The sequence below is a fragment of the Cyprinus carpio genome, chromosome B20 (genome assembly GCF_018340385.1).
Source record: "Cyprinus carpio isolate SPL01 chromosome B20, ASM1834038v1, whole genome shotgun sequence".
Taxonomy (NCBI): domain Eukaryota; kingdom Metazoa; phylum Chordata; class Actinopteri; order Cypriniformes; family Cyprinidae; genus Cyprinus; species Cyprinus carpio.
The window spans coordinates 21234619-21250145 of record NC_056616.1 but is presented as its reverse complement, the minus strand read 5'-3'; the positions used below and the strand labels follow the sequence as shown (position 1 = coordinate 21250145).

General features: G+C 40.4%; 1 protein-coding gene across 4 annotated transcripts in view; it reads left to right on the top strand.

Moving 5' to 3' along the window:
- LOC109064256 (transcription factor HIVEP2-like) overlaps positions 1-14761 on the top strand; it is a 68369-nt gene extending 53608 nt beyond the window's left edge. For all 4 annotated transcript variants that reach the window (XM_042746520.1, XM_042746519.1, XM_042746518.1 and 1 more), the window contains 6 exons: positions 3626-8775; positions 9192-9343; positions 9783-9958; positions 10195-10296; positions 10630-11555; positions 12349-14761. In XM_042746520.1, the coding sequence (XP_042602454.1) occupies positions 3892-8775; positions 9192-9343; positions 9783-9958; positions 10195-10296; positions 10630-11555; positions 12349-13113 (7005 nt within the window). In that variant the 5' untranslated portion in view covers positions 3626-3891 and the 3' untranslated portion in view covers positions 13114-14761. The remainder of the gene's footprint in view (positions 1-3625; positions 8776-9191; positions 9344-9782; positions 9959-10194; positions 10297-10629; positions 11556-12348) is intronic.
- Positions 14762-15527: the final 766 nt, after the last annotated feature.

The window sequence follows — 15527 nt, the reverse complement described above, 5'->3', positions numbered from 1 at the left end:
GTCCTGCTAACACAGACCAAAATCACACTGTAAAAGTTGCTGGATGAGCAAAAGGTGAATCTTGCGGGGAGCTGAGATAAACTGCAAAGACAAAAGTCCTGAGCAAGTGAAGGAAAAGGTAATGTGAGGATAGCATTAGAGGGCCATAACTCAGGATTGTCTCAGAAATTTCCTTTATTTGATTAAACGGACAGTGCCTTTTTTCAGGTAGTTATAGTAAGTCCTATAAAGGAACAGCTATTGAGATCCTTCCCGCATACAGTCATTGTTGCTTGAATAATTGCTTTGAATAGACATGGGTCAGTTCCTTTAAAACATAAGACTTTATTGTGGTATCCTTACTTCAATCTATTTTCAGACTTGTTCTCATCTGCTCTGTGCCAGATGATTAAGCCAGTTGGAGTCGTAAAAGTTGCCTCCATCACTAATGAGTTGGGATATCTGGAACAAGGGCAGTGGAAAATCAACTCAGCAACCTTCTTCTCCTCTGCCAGAGTAGTGGTATTTGTGCACACTTGAAATTCCCTTATGGCAGTAAAGTTCCTCTTGAGACAACCAAGCAAGGTGTAAGCAAAATTTAGATGCATGGCGGCACAGCAAATACAAATAAGGTGCAAAATGAAGTTTGTGGGATTGACCATGATTGTTTTAGCGGTATGAATTTGTCACTATAACCTCTATAACCACTGAATTGAAACAATTAGCACCCTGTTGAATTATTCAGTATCTGTCCTACAAGGGACAAAAAATTGTGCTACTTGGACTCAGGGAAATGAGATCTGGCTTGTGTACCTCCCCAGCATCATGGCTGTGATGTCATGAGAGAGTAGACAAAAGGTGGAACCCAATCTCTGGAACATACCGCCCGGTGTGCCCAGGTGCACCTCAGTGAGTTACATGATCGAGTAACACTGTCTGCCTCCAAAGAGTCCATTAACTTAAGTATGCAAACTGCAGTCACATGAATGTCACCTAATTAATTTATACTACTGTAGTTCCAGATCTTTGTGCTTGAACCAATTGATCACACCATAAGCGGTTTTGGACTGCAAAACCATCCCTTAAAAAAAATGTGTGTGGGCGGGGGGGTAAATGGACAGGCTTTACTGAATTACCCTAGTTGTTTATTGCTATAACCCTGTAACTTTGGCAGGAGTCAAACAGCCAGGCAGCTGATAATCACAGTGTTAAAGGGCATGACTCAGAATATTTCAAGAACAGACTTTAGCAAAAAAAAAAAAAAAAAAAAAAACTTTTTCTAGGACTGCTTCTGTTTTATCCTTTATTTAGTTGTTAATTTATATATTTATTTGTTTGTGGTTTTGAAGTGTCCCGCGGTGAACTTTGGGGAGATTAGGTATTTCCACTGCATAATGGCTTTAAATGTGATAGCTCTTTAAAAAGACAGGGAGTCTCCCTTCAAGTGAAAAGGATATCCAACTGGCTTAGAATGTGACATAATGCTTCACCAAATCCTTTTAGGACTGCTGCACCATGCAGCATTCATTGACAAACAGACTTTGAGAAGACGGTTAATCCTCTCACTGGAATCTGACAGCAGAACTGTAAAATGAATAATCCTTGCGTTATATTAGGTGGTGTATTTTTGTTCATGAGCAAGCGTCCTCATAAAAATGTTTATGTTCTTTATTATATTGGTATTGTGCTTCCAGCATGGAGTCCTTGCTGTGGCCCTTGGCTAAGAACCTCCTACACTTGTATGGTGAAATGGGGCAGGCAGATGAGTGGGACAGTAGACAGCAGCATACTGATCTCTGCCATGCAAGGATCACAATAATCTTTGGGCATAAACAAGTTTCATAAGCATCTAGCATGGGGTAGTTAAAAAAATATGTCTCGAGCTATGTGTGTAGAACAGTACATATTGTAGATTCACTCTAACAGTGGCAGAGAGCACAGGGACTTCATGTCATATAAGATTCTTGTAACCTCTTTTGGTTTATGTAATACGACTTAGTCATTCTATTCCGAATTCTGATGGATTTGCTGTGAATGGAGGTACTGCTCTTATCCTCTTCACAGTGTGTGTCCCACACATGCGCTCTCAAGCACATCCATTTGCCTCCTAAAAATGTGATTCAAAGTATTTTTAACCTCCCTTAGAAACATAGATTATGCAATTCATTCAGTAGATGCAGTATCTCGCAACCTAAAAAACCATCATGTCATGAAAGGCAAGAGAAAAGCAGGCGAAAGCATGAGCAATAGGGCTGGATGGAATGATGAGATGTACAGTATCACAGCAACAGTACAAAGTGTATATCGTTACAGATTTCGCTATATTGTTGTTGCAGAAGGTATAAAAATCCACACAGTGCAGTATTACTTAAATTTATCAACATGTGAGGGTGGTAAAGAAACATGCATGTATGATCAAAGTTCTTTGGAGAACATTGATCAGTATATTGTCAATATGTTGGATCCGTGCAGTAGGTCTAAAAGTGATAGTGCCTGTAATACCTGCTGCAGTCTATAACATGTTATTCAAACAACAAAAGAAAAATCTACGTCCTTTATAGTAGTATCAGGGGTATCTTGAAAATACACTGTGGCTTTTAGAATGTGTTATTGCATTCTAAAAGCCTTACTAATTTACAGAATTGGGTAGAAAGCTTGTTATGCATGTTGCTATAGGAAACATTGCCTGACAATGCTGCTGTACATTTAAAATTGCTGCTTTAGTGCAACAGCAACTGGGGAGTTCAACTCATAGTCTGTCTTGGTTTGTGAACGCATACTTTCCTGTGTCAGGCATGGAAGAATTATGAAAACAAAATGAACCAAAAGTTAATGTTTCAAGTGCTATAAATACCAGTGGTTTTTCTGCACTGCTATTTTTAGTGCTCACATTGTCTTCCAGACATGAGCGTCACACAGTTTCCTCACTCATACTCAGGCAGTGCTGTCTGTTGCAATCAGAACAAGCCTGAGACTAAGATATACATCACACAGAGACACTCCAGTACCTTCCCTTTACAAAGTTCTTCCCTTTACATTCATGTTCTATTTATTGCTTTGAGTACATACTGTACCTTAAGGCTGTATTTTGGTCTGCTCCCACCTTTGTCTTTAAGTGTTCACAGTGTTAAGGTTTTTAAAAGCACAGAAAAACCCAAAACTCTTAAGGAAGAAAATGCTTAGAGTTTGCCCTTTAAACACCCACACACACTACGTCGAATGTCATTTGCATTCCTTGGGCTATTTTTATATGTTTGTGTCTCTTTAGGAAATGAGTGGGCAAGGTTGTTAATGATGACTCATGAGCAGAGGGAGGTGGTAGCTCCTCTGCATCGGTTCATTGAAAACTCTTGACACACTTGCTAGGCGAGAAGTACACAGCTGTGCAGCTGCCTCGATATCAAACTGAAAGCAAACAAGAAAGCAAGCTGTAATTGAAGTATGATGAGCAACAGAGTCACACGATGCACTGCCATACTGTTTGGTTTAGACAGCTGAGTATTTTTTGCCAGCTTTTTTAGACATCAGCTTTTAAAATCTTAAGGTAGTTATGTTACATGTGTAGTATTTTCTTTAATACATGTAGAAAAATAATCCTTGTCTAAAAACAATGTTTAAATGTTATTTTATTTATTCTTTCTTATAGATACCGAAACAGAGAACATTAAACAGAAAGGAACAAGCCTAGATGAAACAAAAAGTAAATGGACTGTTGAAATGAGTGATGGAAAGACACTGGCCTGATTGTCAAAGAGGGACATCAATTACATTTTAAAGTGGAGCAACACTTGAACTATGGAAGTAGAAGGACCTTTTATTTAGGAGTCACTTAAGTAACTCATCTGGCATGACAGCTTGCATGAATGAAATCTAGCAAACATCTTAAGAAACCCCATTGAATTACTAAGTAAAATGGAGACACATGAACCTGCTGTTGGCCAAAAATGCACCAAGCAGCAACGGGAAAAGAACCCCTTACAAAGAAAATGGGTCTCTGAGCCCTCTGCTGGAACGAAAAGAAGTACCTTCGGAGATCCAGATGTTAAAAGACACATGCATCGTGAGCAAAGTCTTACAAGTGGGACAAGCCTTGCTAGCTCCACTCAAAAGTTTAGCTCTGGAAAGATGATGTCATCTGCAGTGACACACTCATCACAAGAAAGCCAGTTTCAACAGGTCTTCCCTCGGCCTTACTCCTACCAGTTGCCACATTCATACCCGCAGGAGCCTTTCCTTTGTGGTACAAAGCCACAACCTGGGTTAGAGGCCCATGCCTGGTCTTTCTCTGGTCAAATGCAGTCTCTGCCACCAGATGATATGTTTCCTGTGCACTCCCGCTCTCATGGAGTATTTCCCCGTCAGAAGTCTCCAGCCGGTTTTGGCCAGTTTTCCCAAACTGGACCTGAGCAACCAGATGAAAGTCATAAGAAGGAACAAAAACCCAAGAAACCAGGAAAGTACATATGTCACTACTGTGGCAGGGCATGTGCTAAACCTAGTGTGCTTAAAAAACACATACGGTCTCACACAGGGGAGCGTCCTTATCCCTGTGTTCCATGTGGTTTCTCATTCAAAACCAAGAGCAATTTGTATAAACATAGAAAATCTCATGCTCATGCTATCAAAGCAGGACTTGTTCCATTCTCCGAGTTAGCAACTCGAACAGACACTGATCAAGCATCTTCAGTTGGGGAAGCAGAGGCACACTCAGATGGTGAACAAAGCACTGACACTGATGAAGAAACTGCAGAAGGTGCAATGTTCCCTGAAAAACGTAGCCCACAGATATCATTTGAATCTGACAAGAGCCCAATGGAAAGGGGACCAGCATACGCAGATCCAGCAGAGGAACTGTCCGTGGCATCTATGAAAGTGCCTATCTTAATTGTTCCAAAACAAGGGGTACCATCACCTGCCACAGAGTGTCATCAGTTTACAGACATTAAAGGTTCAGTTATTGGTGGACAGATGGGCAGAGGAGATGAGTCTCATACGGTCAAACAGAAACTTGCCTTAAAACTCACTGAGAAAAAGGACCAGGATTCAGAGCCGTCTCAAAATCTCTTGAGCCCCCACAGCAAAGGTAGCACTGATTCTGGTTACTTTTCTCGCTCAGAGAGTGCTGAACAGCAGATCAGTCCACCCAACACCAATGCAAAGACATATGAAGAGATAATGTTTGGAAGAACTTGGTACCACAGAACCAACTCCAGATCTAGACAATCAGTCACAGTTGGGATGGTAGAGATTGCTAGTCAAGACACTAATATCAACAAGTCTAGTGCCATGCAGGAGTTGGCCATGGGAAAGATATCAGAGGGTCATGTATTTTATCAAAGTGATTGTGCAGAATCACAATTAATTGCTGGATGTGACCCAAAGTATTATCATGCTGGCTCTTGCCAAACTAGCACAGGGCTTCTGGAAGCACCCTCTGATTCAGGGCCACTTATTAGAAGCAACTCAATGCCAACACCTTCTCCAACTAATCTCAATGTCCCACCAAGTCTAAGAGGGAGTCACTCATTTGATGAGATGATGACCCAAGATGATGTCTTTTACGGAGGAGCTGCGGGTCTAAAAAGGTTAAGGAGGCAGGCTGCCTTTGAACACTCTGCCCAAGAAGGTCATGGAGAATCAGAGAACTACGGGAAAATCACAGGTCTGAACTCAAGTTTGAAAATGGGAGAGAGGGGGCCTTTGATGCCAGAATTTAAAGGCTCTGGGTCAGAGATGGCTTGCCCAGAAGTACGCACAGCATACACTTCATATGGTACAAAGGTGGGAATGACATTTATGAGTGGGAATGAGTTTACAACAAGAAAAAGACGCATGAAAAAGAGTGTGGGTGAAGAAGAGGATTGCCTTGGACAAGATGATAGCAGTCGAAGCGGCTCTACTGAAATGACAGGGGATTATGACCTAAGACAAGGAAGTCACGATTCTGCCAAGGCTGCTCCTACTAGTAAGGGTTCCATGTTTAGAGCACACAGCCCATCAGACAGTTTTGACAGAGGCTCATGTATGACTCCAGAGGACATTGTACTTGTTCAAGATTCAGACATGAAGACTGCTGGTAATGTAATATCTGTCATTCAACATACCAATTCGCTGAGCAGGCCAAACTCATTTGAGAAGACTGAATCAATTGAACATCCATTCTATCAGCCAGATAAGCATGCTGGACATCTTTCTGAGCAATCAGACTCAGAAAACATTGATGATGTGCAGAACCCTGATTCTCATCATAAATCAGAAAGCATGGAACATCAGCAGCAGGGTGACAATGAACATGGATCTTTCTCTCCTAACCCACTGTATCATATGCCCCACAAACTTGTACGACAACCCAACATTCAAGTGCCTGAAATAAGAGTTACAGAAGAGCCTGACAAACCAGAAAAAGAACCTGAAGTACCAGTGAAAGAACCAGAGAAACATGTTGAGGAATTTCAGTGGCCACAAAGGAGTGAAACATTGTCCCAGCTTCCTGCAGAGAAGCTGCCCCCAAAGAAGAAACGTCTGCGTCTTGCAGATATGGAGCACTCTTCTGGGGAGTCAAGCTTTGAGTCCACTTGTACTAGCCTTTCAAGAAGCCCTAGTCAAGAAAGTAACTTATCACATAGTTCAAGTTTTTCAATGTCATTTGACAGAGAGGAAAACATCAAATCTGTATCCCCAACTAAACAAGAGGACTTTGCTAAACAGTCTGAGTTTTTAACTGTTCCAGGCAGTGGCCATTCTCTGTCTATACCAGGCCATCATCAAAGAGAGATGCGGCGCTCATCCTCAGAGCAGGCCCCCTGTGCTCTACCCACTGAAGTACCAGAAATACGTAGTAAGTCGTTTGATTATGGAAGTCTTTCAACCGGTTCAAGACAAGGAGAAGTTTATGCAAGTGCTTCAGCTATGAAGGAGCGCAGACGAGGTTACCTTGTTAGACAGGCATCTCTCAGTGTCTATCCTGAAACAGTGGTTCAAGAGCCAATCTCAGAGTTGAATATCAAACAAGAGCATTCTGACCATGTTTCTCAAGCTGTTTTAACTGGTACATCCTATTGTGTAACGAGTGACTTGGCAAGACCCAGAAGAGGGACACAGTCAGTTCTTGGATCATCACATCACTTGCTGCAGCAAAGCATCAGTGAGGACAGTCTATCTGAGGATCATTTCCAGAATGTTCCTCGTTTGCCCGCACAGCTTTCATCAGATAGTGAGCATTCAGTGCATGAGCATATGACTCAGGATATAATTCAGCACTCTTCACTTCAGAGCAACCTGCCATCCTCACCTTTCTTGCCATTTCAACCAATGCTCTGGCATCCTGAATCAACACAAAGAAACAAGCAGCACCTGGCATTCCAGCCACAACAATTACAGAAACTACATATCAAACAGCCAAATCTACAGCCCATGCTACATAAACCATACCAACCTCCTCATCAAATTCAGGTGCAAACAAACTCAAAAACCGATGGGGCAAGTCACAACTATCCATATCCTTCAAGAGCCTCCCCACAGCAACTTGGGGTCTTGTCATCTAAAGTGCTGACTACAAGCTTCTTACAACAAGTTCAGCCTATCTTTGCTACTCAAAATGTAGGTTCACAACCATCACTCCCTGGAATGCTGGTACCAGTCAGAATCCAGACAAATGTGCCATCTTATAGTAGTGTTATGTATACAAGTGTTTCACAAATCCTTGTCACTCATTCTCAGAGCACAACTTCTGTCAGAGTTTTATGCACAGACAATGTGTCGACTGTTTCAGGCACTGCATCAAAGCCCCAAGTAGGCATCAATTTATCCAAAATATTAGGACATTCAGAAGGGTCCTCCAATATTCCAATATGGAAAGTACCTGAATATTTACCTGGCAGCCTTAATACAGGAATTCCTTTGTCTTTGACATCAGGAACTATCTCTACTACAGATGCTTCCTCTAGTATTGGGGGGAGTAAGAGAATGTTGTCACCAGCCAGCAGTCTTGAGCTTTTTATTGAAACCAAACAACAGAAACGGGTCAAGGAAGAAAAGATGTATGGCCAGATAGTAAAAGAGCTTAGTGCAGTTGAGCTAAGCAATTCCAGTGCACCGAAAGATAAGTCCCCTAAACCTGAATTTTCAAAGAGAGATGACTCCGTAGATGAACAAGAGAGGATGTCCTCATCTCCACCCACTGATTTCTTGTCATCTAAATTCATTAGGTACCCATCTGCACCTCGTTTACCTGATGTGCCACCAAAAGACAACTTCATTCCACCCTTGCAAATTATTACAAACGTGGCTAGCAGAGCAGATTCCCCAGAAGAGCTTGATGTAGATGAGTCTACCCCAGAGGAAGGCTCAAGCCCACAATCAGTAATCTCCTCAAGTGATACTCAAAAAGAATCTAAGCAGAACATGAGTAACAAGTTCCCAGTAAACATGCTGGTGCAGCTAGCTGCCAGTCAGGGTGGTGGAGTTGTTGGTAGCACTCTCCTGCTCACAGACCTGGCAGATGTCCATCAGTTTTTTCAATTCCCAAGTCTTCGCACACCAACCAGTGTCAGCTGGTGCTTCCTAAATTATACCAAGCCAAATTACGCACACACAACTCCCCTAACCTCTGTGTATGGTTCTTGGTGCGTCAGCTCTTACAACCCAAACCCACTCAACCTCAGCACCAAGGCCACTTTGGCACTTCTTCGGTCAAAACAGAGGAATAACACAGAAATGTATACAATGGCTGCTATGCATCAACCTGGCACTGGAAAACTTGTTTCGTCCCTCCGGTGGAAACAGAAGTTTGAGAAGGTAGTCCTGACTTCTCCTAAAAGCACACACAAATAAAAAAAGAGATCTGATGTAATTTAATATAATTTAAAAGAAAAACATTTACACATAATATACATTTAATTCCATCAATTTTTGTGAATAAAATATTCATTTCAGAACATTGCAGATTTCAATAGTAATTTATATAGACAGATAATAGTGATATATATTGTTTAAAAAATGCAGGTTAAATTTACCACTTGAAAATTTGTTAGCAAAATATGCATGAGTTGAAACATAAGTTGCCTTTGCTCATTATTAAATGTAATTTTTAAATGATCAAGATGATAAAAAATGAATTGCAAGAAAATGCACAGACCAGCTTCTGTTGCTTGTGTTTTATGCTTACAGTTTTAGGTTTCATTATTAAATCTCTTCTCTGTTTACATTTCCAGTTGAAGCCAGAGATCATACAGTTTGATGTTGGAAAGTTTGGGAAGAAAATGAAGGGAATCAGCCTAAGAGACAGGGGGAAAGAAGACCACGGAGAGAAAGAAGCTTCTTCAAAGCAGGCTGAACCCACTCGCATCAAAATCTTTGAAGGAGGGTATGTGAAGATGTGTTTATTTTCCAACACATAACTTAGTATTCTTTGTAGAAGATGGAATTTCCCCTTTTCTAAAATGCAATTAAAATTTTACTGCTGCTAGGAAACAAATAGGCACTGAGGAATCAAACTACAACTACTAACATACAATTTAATTTATGGTGCCTAAATCTGTTGAACACAAGTAACTGGAATTTATACAACTACATGGTATGGTATCCCATTGGGTGCGCCATATAATATTATTCTGTGCAGGGAAAAAAACTTAAATTGATACAGCTGTGAAAATGTTTTCATTTTAAACATATAAAAGAATCATGCCTTCAAAATATATAATGTGAGATTTTTGATTTAGGTGATATCATTCCACATCAGCATTAACCAATATATTTGATATCTTCTAATAATGTTAATAACCCTTGCCTTGTTTGTATTTCAGGTACAAATCCAATGAAGACTATGTTTATGTGCGTGGCCGAGGCCGGGGAAAGTACATCTGTGAGGAATGTGGGATCCGCTGTAAAAAGCCAAGCATGCTGAAGAAACATATTCGCACACACACAGATGTCAGGCCATATGTCTGCAAGTTCTGCAACTTTGCTTTTAAAACAAAAGGTGGGTTTTTTATTATACATTTCCAATAACCAATACATCCAAAAGCACACAGAACATTAAAAACAACATTCTACAATTTGATGAAAAAACATGATTTTTGTAAGTTTTGTAGACTTTTGTTTGTACCACACTGAACAACGGATGTTATCTGTACTATTTAATCAGAATAAATTGCAGGTTAGACATTTTGGGCATGCCAATGCAAGTAATTCAAACACTTTAAAATCTGTTTTCAGGAAACCTTACGAAACACATGAAGTCAAAAGCTCACATGAAAAAGTGCTTAGAGCTTGGAGTGTCAGTGACATCGGTGGATGAGACGGAAGCAGAAGAACCAGGTATGATTCAGATTCTGGATACATTTTATTTAGAGGAGCCAATATTGCAATATATGTTTGCATCTGGAAGTAGTACCAGTCTAGGAAAATTAGCCTAATGAAAAACAGAAACCTTCTACTGCCAGTGTTAACAATATTTCTAAATAAAAAATAATATCCCCCCCATTGTGATTGCATGTTCTATCAAAGGGAGACAAAGAAACCCAGCAATATTTCTAGGCCAACTGATAATTTGGAATAAAATAAACACAAATTGCTATTAAAACACCTCAAACAATGTTGATTAACCAGTGAAAGTCAACTGAGAAAATGTGTTATTGTACTTTTTTCCAGACACCACTGAGGAGGTCCAAAGAGCATCAGAAAAGATTGGCATGTCAGATATAATGGCAGAGCACCAATTCTCTGATGCTGATGACTCAGAGGGTGCTGAAGAGGATGGTGATGAAGTTGATGAAGATGAGGATGATGATGACGAGTATGATGGTGATTCAACGCCGAAGACACGGTCCCGAAGCACAAGTCCACAGCCATGTGCCATCCCCTCGCTCTCCATCACTGCAGTCGCCGCTTCACAAGAATCCACACCAGAGCCTCTGGCCTCTGTCTCCAAACAGCCTCTTTTCACTTATTTCACTAGTCTGCCCAGTATTCAGATCACCCAACTCATGGCACCCAGTGAGAAAGCTGGAGAGGCCCAGATGGCTGAATACCAGAAGCTCCTTCAAGGGGCTCTGGGTGAAGATCACAAAAACAGACTGGATGTGCCTAGCTCTATGGATGAAGACCTGGCTCTCTCTCCGGAACACAGCTCATCCTCCTTTGACTTCTCCTGCTCCCGTCTGTCTTCACCCGGCTGTGATTCCTCCCCTCTGCGAGAAAGCTCACCTTCCTCTAGGCGATATCTGTCCCCTCGAAGGGACCTCTCCCCACGTGGTCGTTTGTCAGCAAGGCGAGAAGTGTCTCCGCTTAGGCATATCTCCCCCAGGCGGGATGTTTATAGAAGGGATCTGTCACCAATGAGGGACCTTTCTCCAAGAGGACATCTCTCTCCCATCTCCCAGACAGGACGGCCAACATCCCCAGGAAGGGATCTCTCTGGCAGACTTTCTCCCAGAAGCCGTAGGGGCATGATCAGACCTGTGTCCCCCAGGAGGGGTCTCCATTATCAAAGCGGCCCATGGGCACACAACTCCAGGCCACATGCAGAGATGATATCATTAAGCCTAAAGACCAAAAACCATGCAGAGCTGGAGCTGGTAAGTTCAAACAGTTCAAACTTTATATCTCCAGTCATTATTAACCTTTCTAAAACAAATCAAAATTAATATAGCTGTAAACAGTTCACTAGCTAGGCAACCATATTGAGTCCATCTCAAAATTACACAGCCTGCATACTTTACATCCGTGCCAGGTTTGGTGAGTTAAGGGATAAAAAGTCATTGTTGTTCGAAGTGAAGAGTAATAATAACGATATGCCAGAGTAAAGGCAATAGCCAGCATACAGTGTGTTGGATTCTTAATAAAGTATACAAAGCTCAAGTATACAAGTTTGGACAAGTAAATTGCAGAGGTAGTCGGTTAATGTCTCTAACAAACAAATTGCCATCATACAACAGAATGGAGCATTTCTATTTATATTGTATGGTAGTTGATTAAGAACTCCCTGGAGAAAGTGGATAACTGCAGTGACTATACAGTGTATGCAGTATAGTAATTCATTTCAGTGTTACCTGGCTTGTTGCCATAGAGCTAGGGGGATAATAAGATAAATGAGCAAGGTCTATTATGTAAGCTTGGCCCTTTTTACTGGCAACTGTTGTTTTTGTTCGTTGCGGTCTTAAATTTTCCAAACTTTCCAAGAGGTCCAGTTTAAATAACTGTGAAACAAGCCCCAGATAAGCAGAATAACAGACAAGTATTTCAAGAATTCTTTGCTAATCTTATCACCTAAGGTGTATTTAGCTTCACAAGGATTTATTTAAACACTGCCTTTAAGATTTCCCAGGAATATTTTGTGATGTAAATTAACCATATCTTCCAACTGTTTAGGACCAGCGAAAGACATTGCATCTTCAAGGGGAGGCTCGCAATGCAGATGCCCCAAATGTCCACCAGGGATTATTTAGCCACCTTCCCCTGCACTCCCAGCAACAGATCCGCACTCCGTTCTCCATGATACCCATTGGCGGCATCCAGATGGTCCATTCTGTGCCCACTTCTGTTACTGGTCATGTCCACCCAACACGCCTTCCCCTGCAGAAGAGCACTTCGGAGGAGTCCAGCACCAGCGAGGTGTCCTTCCACCTTTCTGAGGGTAGAGGGCCCACCAGCAGAGGCCCAGAAGACTCACCCCTGTCCCATGAAAAATCCATGTCCCCCAAGGCTGCATCACCTTCCTCACAAAAGTCACGAGAGGACAGCGCTGACATGTCCGACAAGGAGAGCAAGCAGGAAGAGTGCATCCAAACATGCACTAAGGCGATCGCCTCGCTGTGCATCGCCTCCGAAGAAAATCCCGAAAAATCGACAGTTCCAATTGATCCTTACCATCAGCACACATTATCTCATTCACCCGCAGCTCAGCAAGACTGTGCGTCGAGAGCGCAGCACTATTGCAGCTCAGAGATCAGTCACCCCCTACACTCCAGAGCAGAGAGCAGTGTGTCTGCCACATCAAAGACTCCCACAGCAAGCCATCCCACTCTCTACAACACAGAGACGGCAGAGCGAGCGTCTGGCCAACAGGGCTGTGGAGAGAGGCCAGCGACCATAAAGAAAGGCAAAGATTTAAAAGACGCTATTAACAACAGGTGAACAAGGTCGAAGGGAGAGTGGTAAATTACACTCACACATTTTATATTTACACATGTACATCCATGTACACAGAAAATCAAGTGAACTGATTCAGTGGTTTTAATGTACATGTATAGCATGCCTTTTATAACACGGTTTGCTATCTCAACTATAATTACTTTCTTATTTAAAGTTTTAAAGAATATACATATATATAAATATATATGTGTTAACATATATGAGCCTGACCAAAATTGCTTATGGACTTTGTCTGGTACTTTTAAAAAATGTACAGATGTGTGTGCCTTTTCTTTACTTTTTGCTTATATTCTTATAAGCATTAAACAGGAAGACCTGTAAATATATATCGAGTTTTGTGTATCCCGCTTTGTTATAAATGCAATTTACCGTCTTTTTGGACACTTTCGGTCTGAATGATGTGAAGTATCAATACATGTAAGGTTGCACTAAAACATATTTTTATATGTGTGAAATGAAATGGCTTTTGTGTACAGCAGCAATTCTATAATACTATTTATTGTATCATGTTTCATAAATTGTACATTTTTCTTAATGTTGTGGATGCCTTTTCTATGTAAAGCATGGGTTTTGCTATTGCATAATTAGAGCAAAAAAATATGTACATGTAATATGGCTTTATATATTTAGAAGTATGTGTGCATATACTTCTCAGTAAACTCGCTTTATTTAGAATTCTATATAATTTAAGTAAATGTTTATATACCTAGTATACAGAAAAATTATATATCTGCACATGTTTTAGATTGACACCCACATATAGTATGGTAGTTGGTTCTAAGTGCTTGTACCCTTCTCTTTCCTATTGGCTGGTAGGCTACACTAGTTGTGATTTCACCGTTCACATTTTAAATGTAGAACTGCTAAGCATTAAGTGAATCAACTTTCGCACTTCTGCATTTCCTCCACCACTTATTGAGGTAGATGTGAAAGGTATTTTGATCTTCTGTGAATTATGTTGCTTGAAGTACTTGACTTGTTGATGATTAGTATGGGGAACATTCCAATAGATGTAAATATCGGATGCCTATGGTTCTGTATACGCTCATAGCCATATATATTCACACATTGATGGAGTTCATCAAGGGCCACGTCATCAGTCCTTAAACACTTTTATAAATGTAGATACAAAAACTCCAATACTGAGAACTCCTAAAATGCACCTTATGTTTCTTAAACTTTCCTAACGAATCCCAAATGATATCACTTTTAGAACTGGGATTGGAAATACAGATTTGTCTTTTCTTTTTTTTGGAATATGTTTTGAACAGTTGAAGCAACCTAACTGAACTGGAGTATGGAGCCAGAGCACTTGTGTGTATATCTGTATTTTGTATTGTGTGTATATGATCTATGTAATTGACTCCTTTGACCTTTTTGTTGGTAGTCCCTGCTATCTACTTAACTGTATTAACATGTCTTTCAAACCTAAGGTATCAAAAGCACAAATCATTGTATTGAAACAAACAAAAAGAATAAAAGACAAACATAATTAAAAATAATAAAAATAAAAAGTGTAACTTTGTGATTTTCAGTGGAAAACCAATATGTACAGTATCAGTTTTGACGAATCACAGCACAGGTGAAAAAAATACAGATTGCTGTTTTCAAATAAATACGACTATGGTAACTTTGCATGTCCGTGGTGTCTTAATGCTTCTCTACTTTTCCTGGCACAAAATACGAATGCTCAAATTCTCTTTCAACTTATGTAAAAAGAGGGGTGAGGAAAGGAGAGGACAAAAAGAAGAATTTGAAAAGGATCAGATATACAGTCAGATTGAATCTGTCAGTACACAAAGACATCTTGCATTGCTAATTTTAGTAGTTCTGCCTGACTGTACATGAAAACTGTATCACCACAATGTTAATACACGTTGACACAAATAGGTTGATGTGACATCTTTTGTGCATCTACCAATTAGATCAACACATCAATCTTCTTGCTTTTATTTTTATTTTTTTGTCTTATCAGTCTTTTAAAATTATTTTTAATCTAAACAGTAAGAAAAGTAGTTCTTCTAATAATCACTGATGTTGACATTTGCATACTCAAAATCACGTTTTTTTTTATAAAGACAAAATTTAGTTTGTTTTAAAGGAAGGTTGATCTTGAACCTACAATATTTTCCTACCAATTTACACTCAGAACTTTTGGTCCATAAAAATTTCATCATCTTATACAACATCAGAGCTGGCTAAAATAGCCACACATTTTGCACAAAACTTGTACATGTAACATTTCACATCAACTAACATGGATGCTGAGCCTCTTTGATTAGAAATACATTGTTGAATCAGAAGCAGAGCTACAGATGTTGGGTGTGCTCCTGAAAAATCGTCATGTCTGGCAAACAGTTATTAAGGCCGTTTGTCAGGAGATTAACCTTTTACCA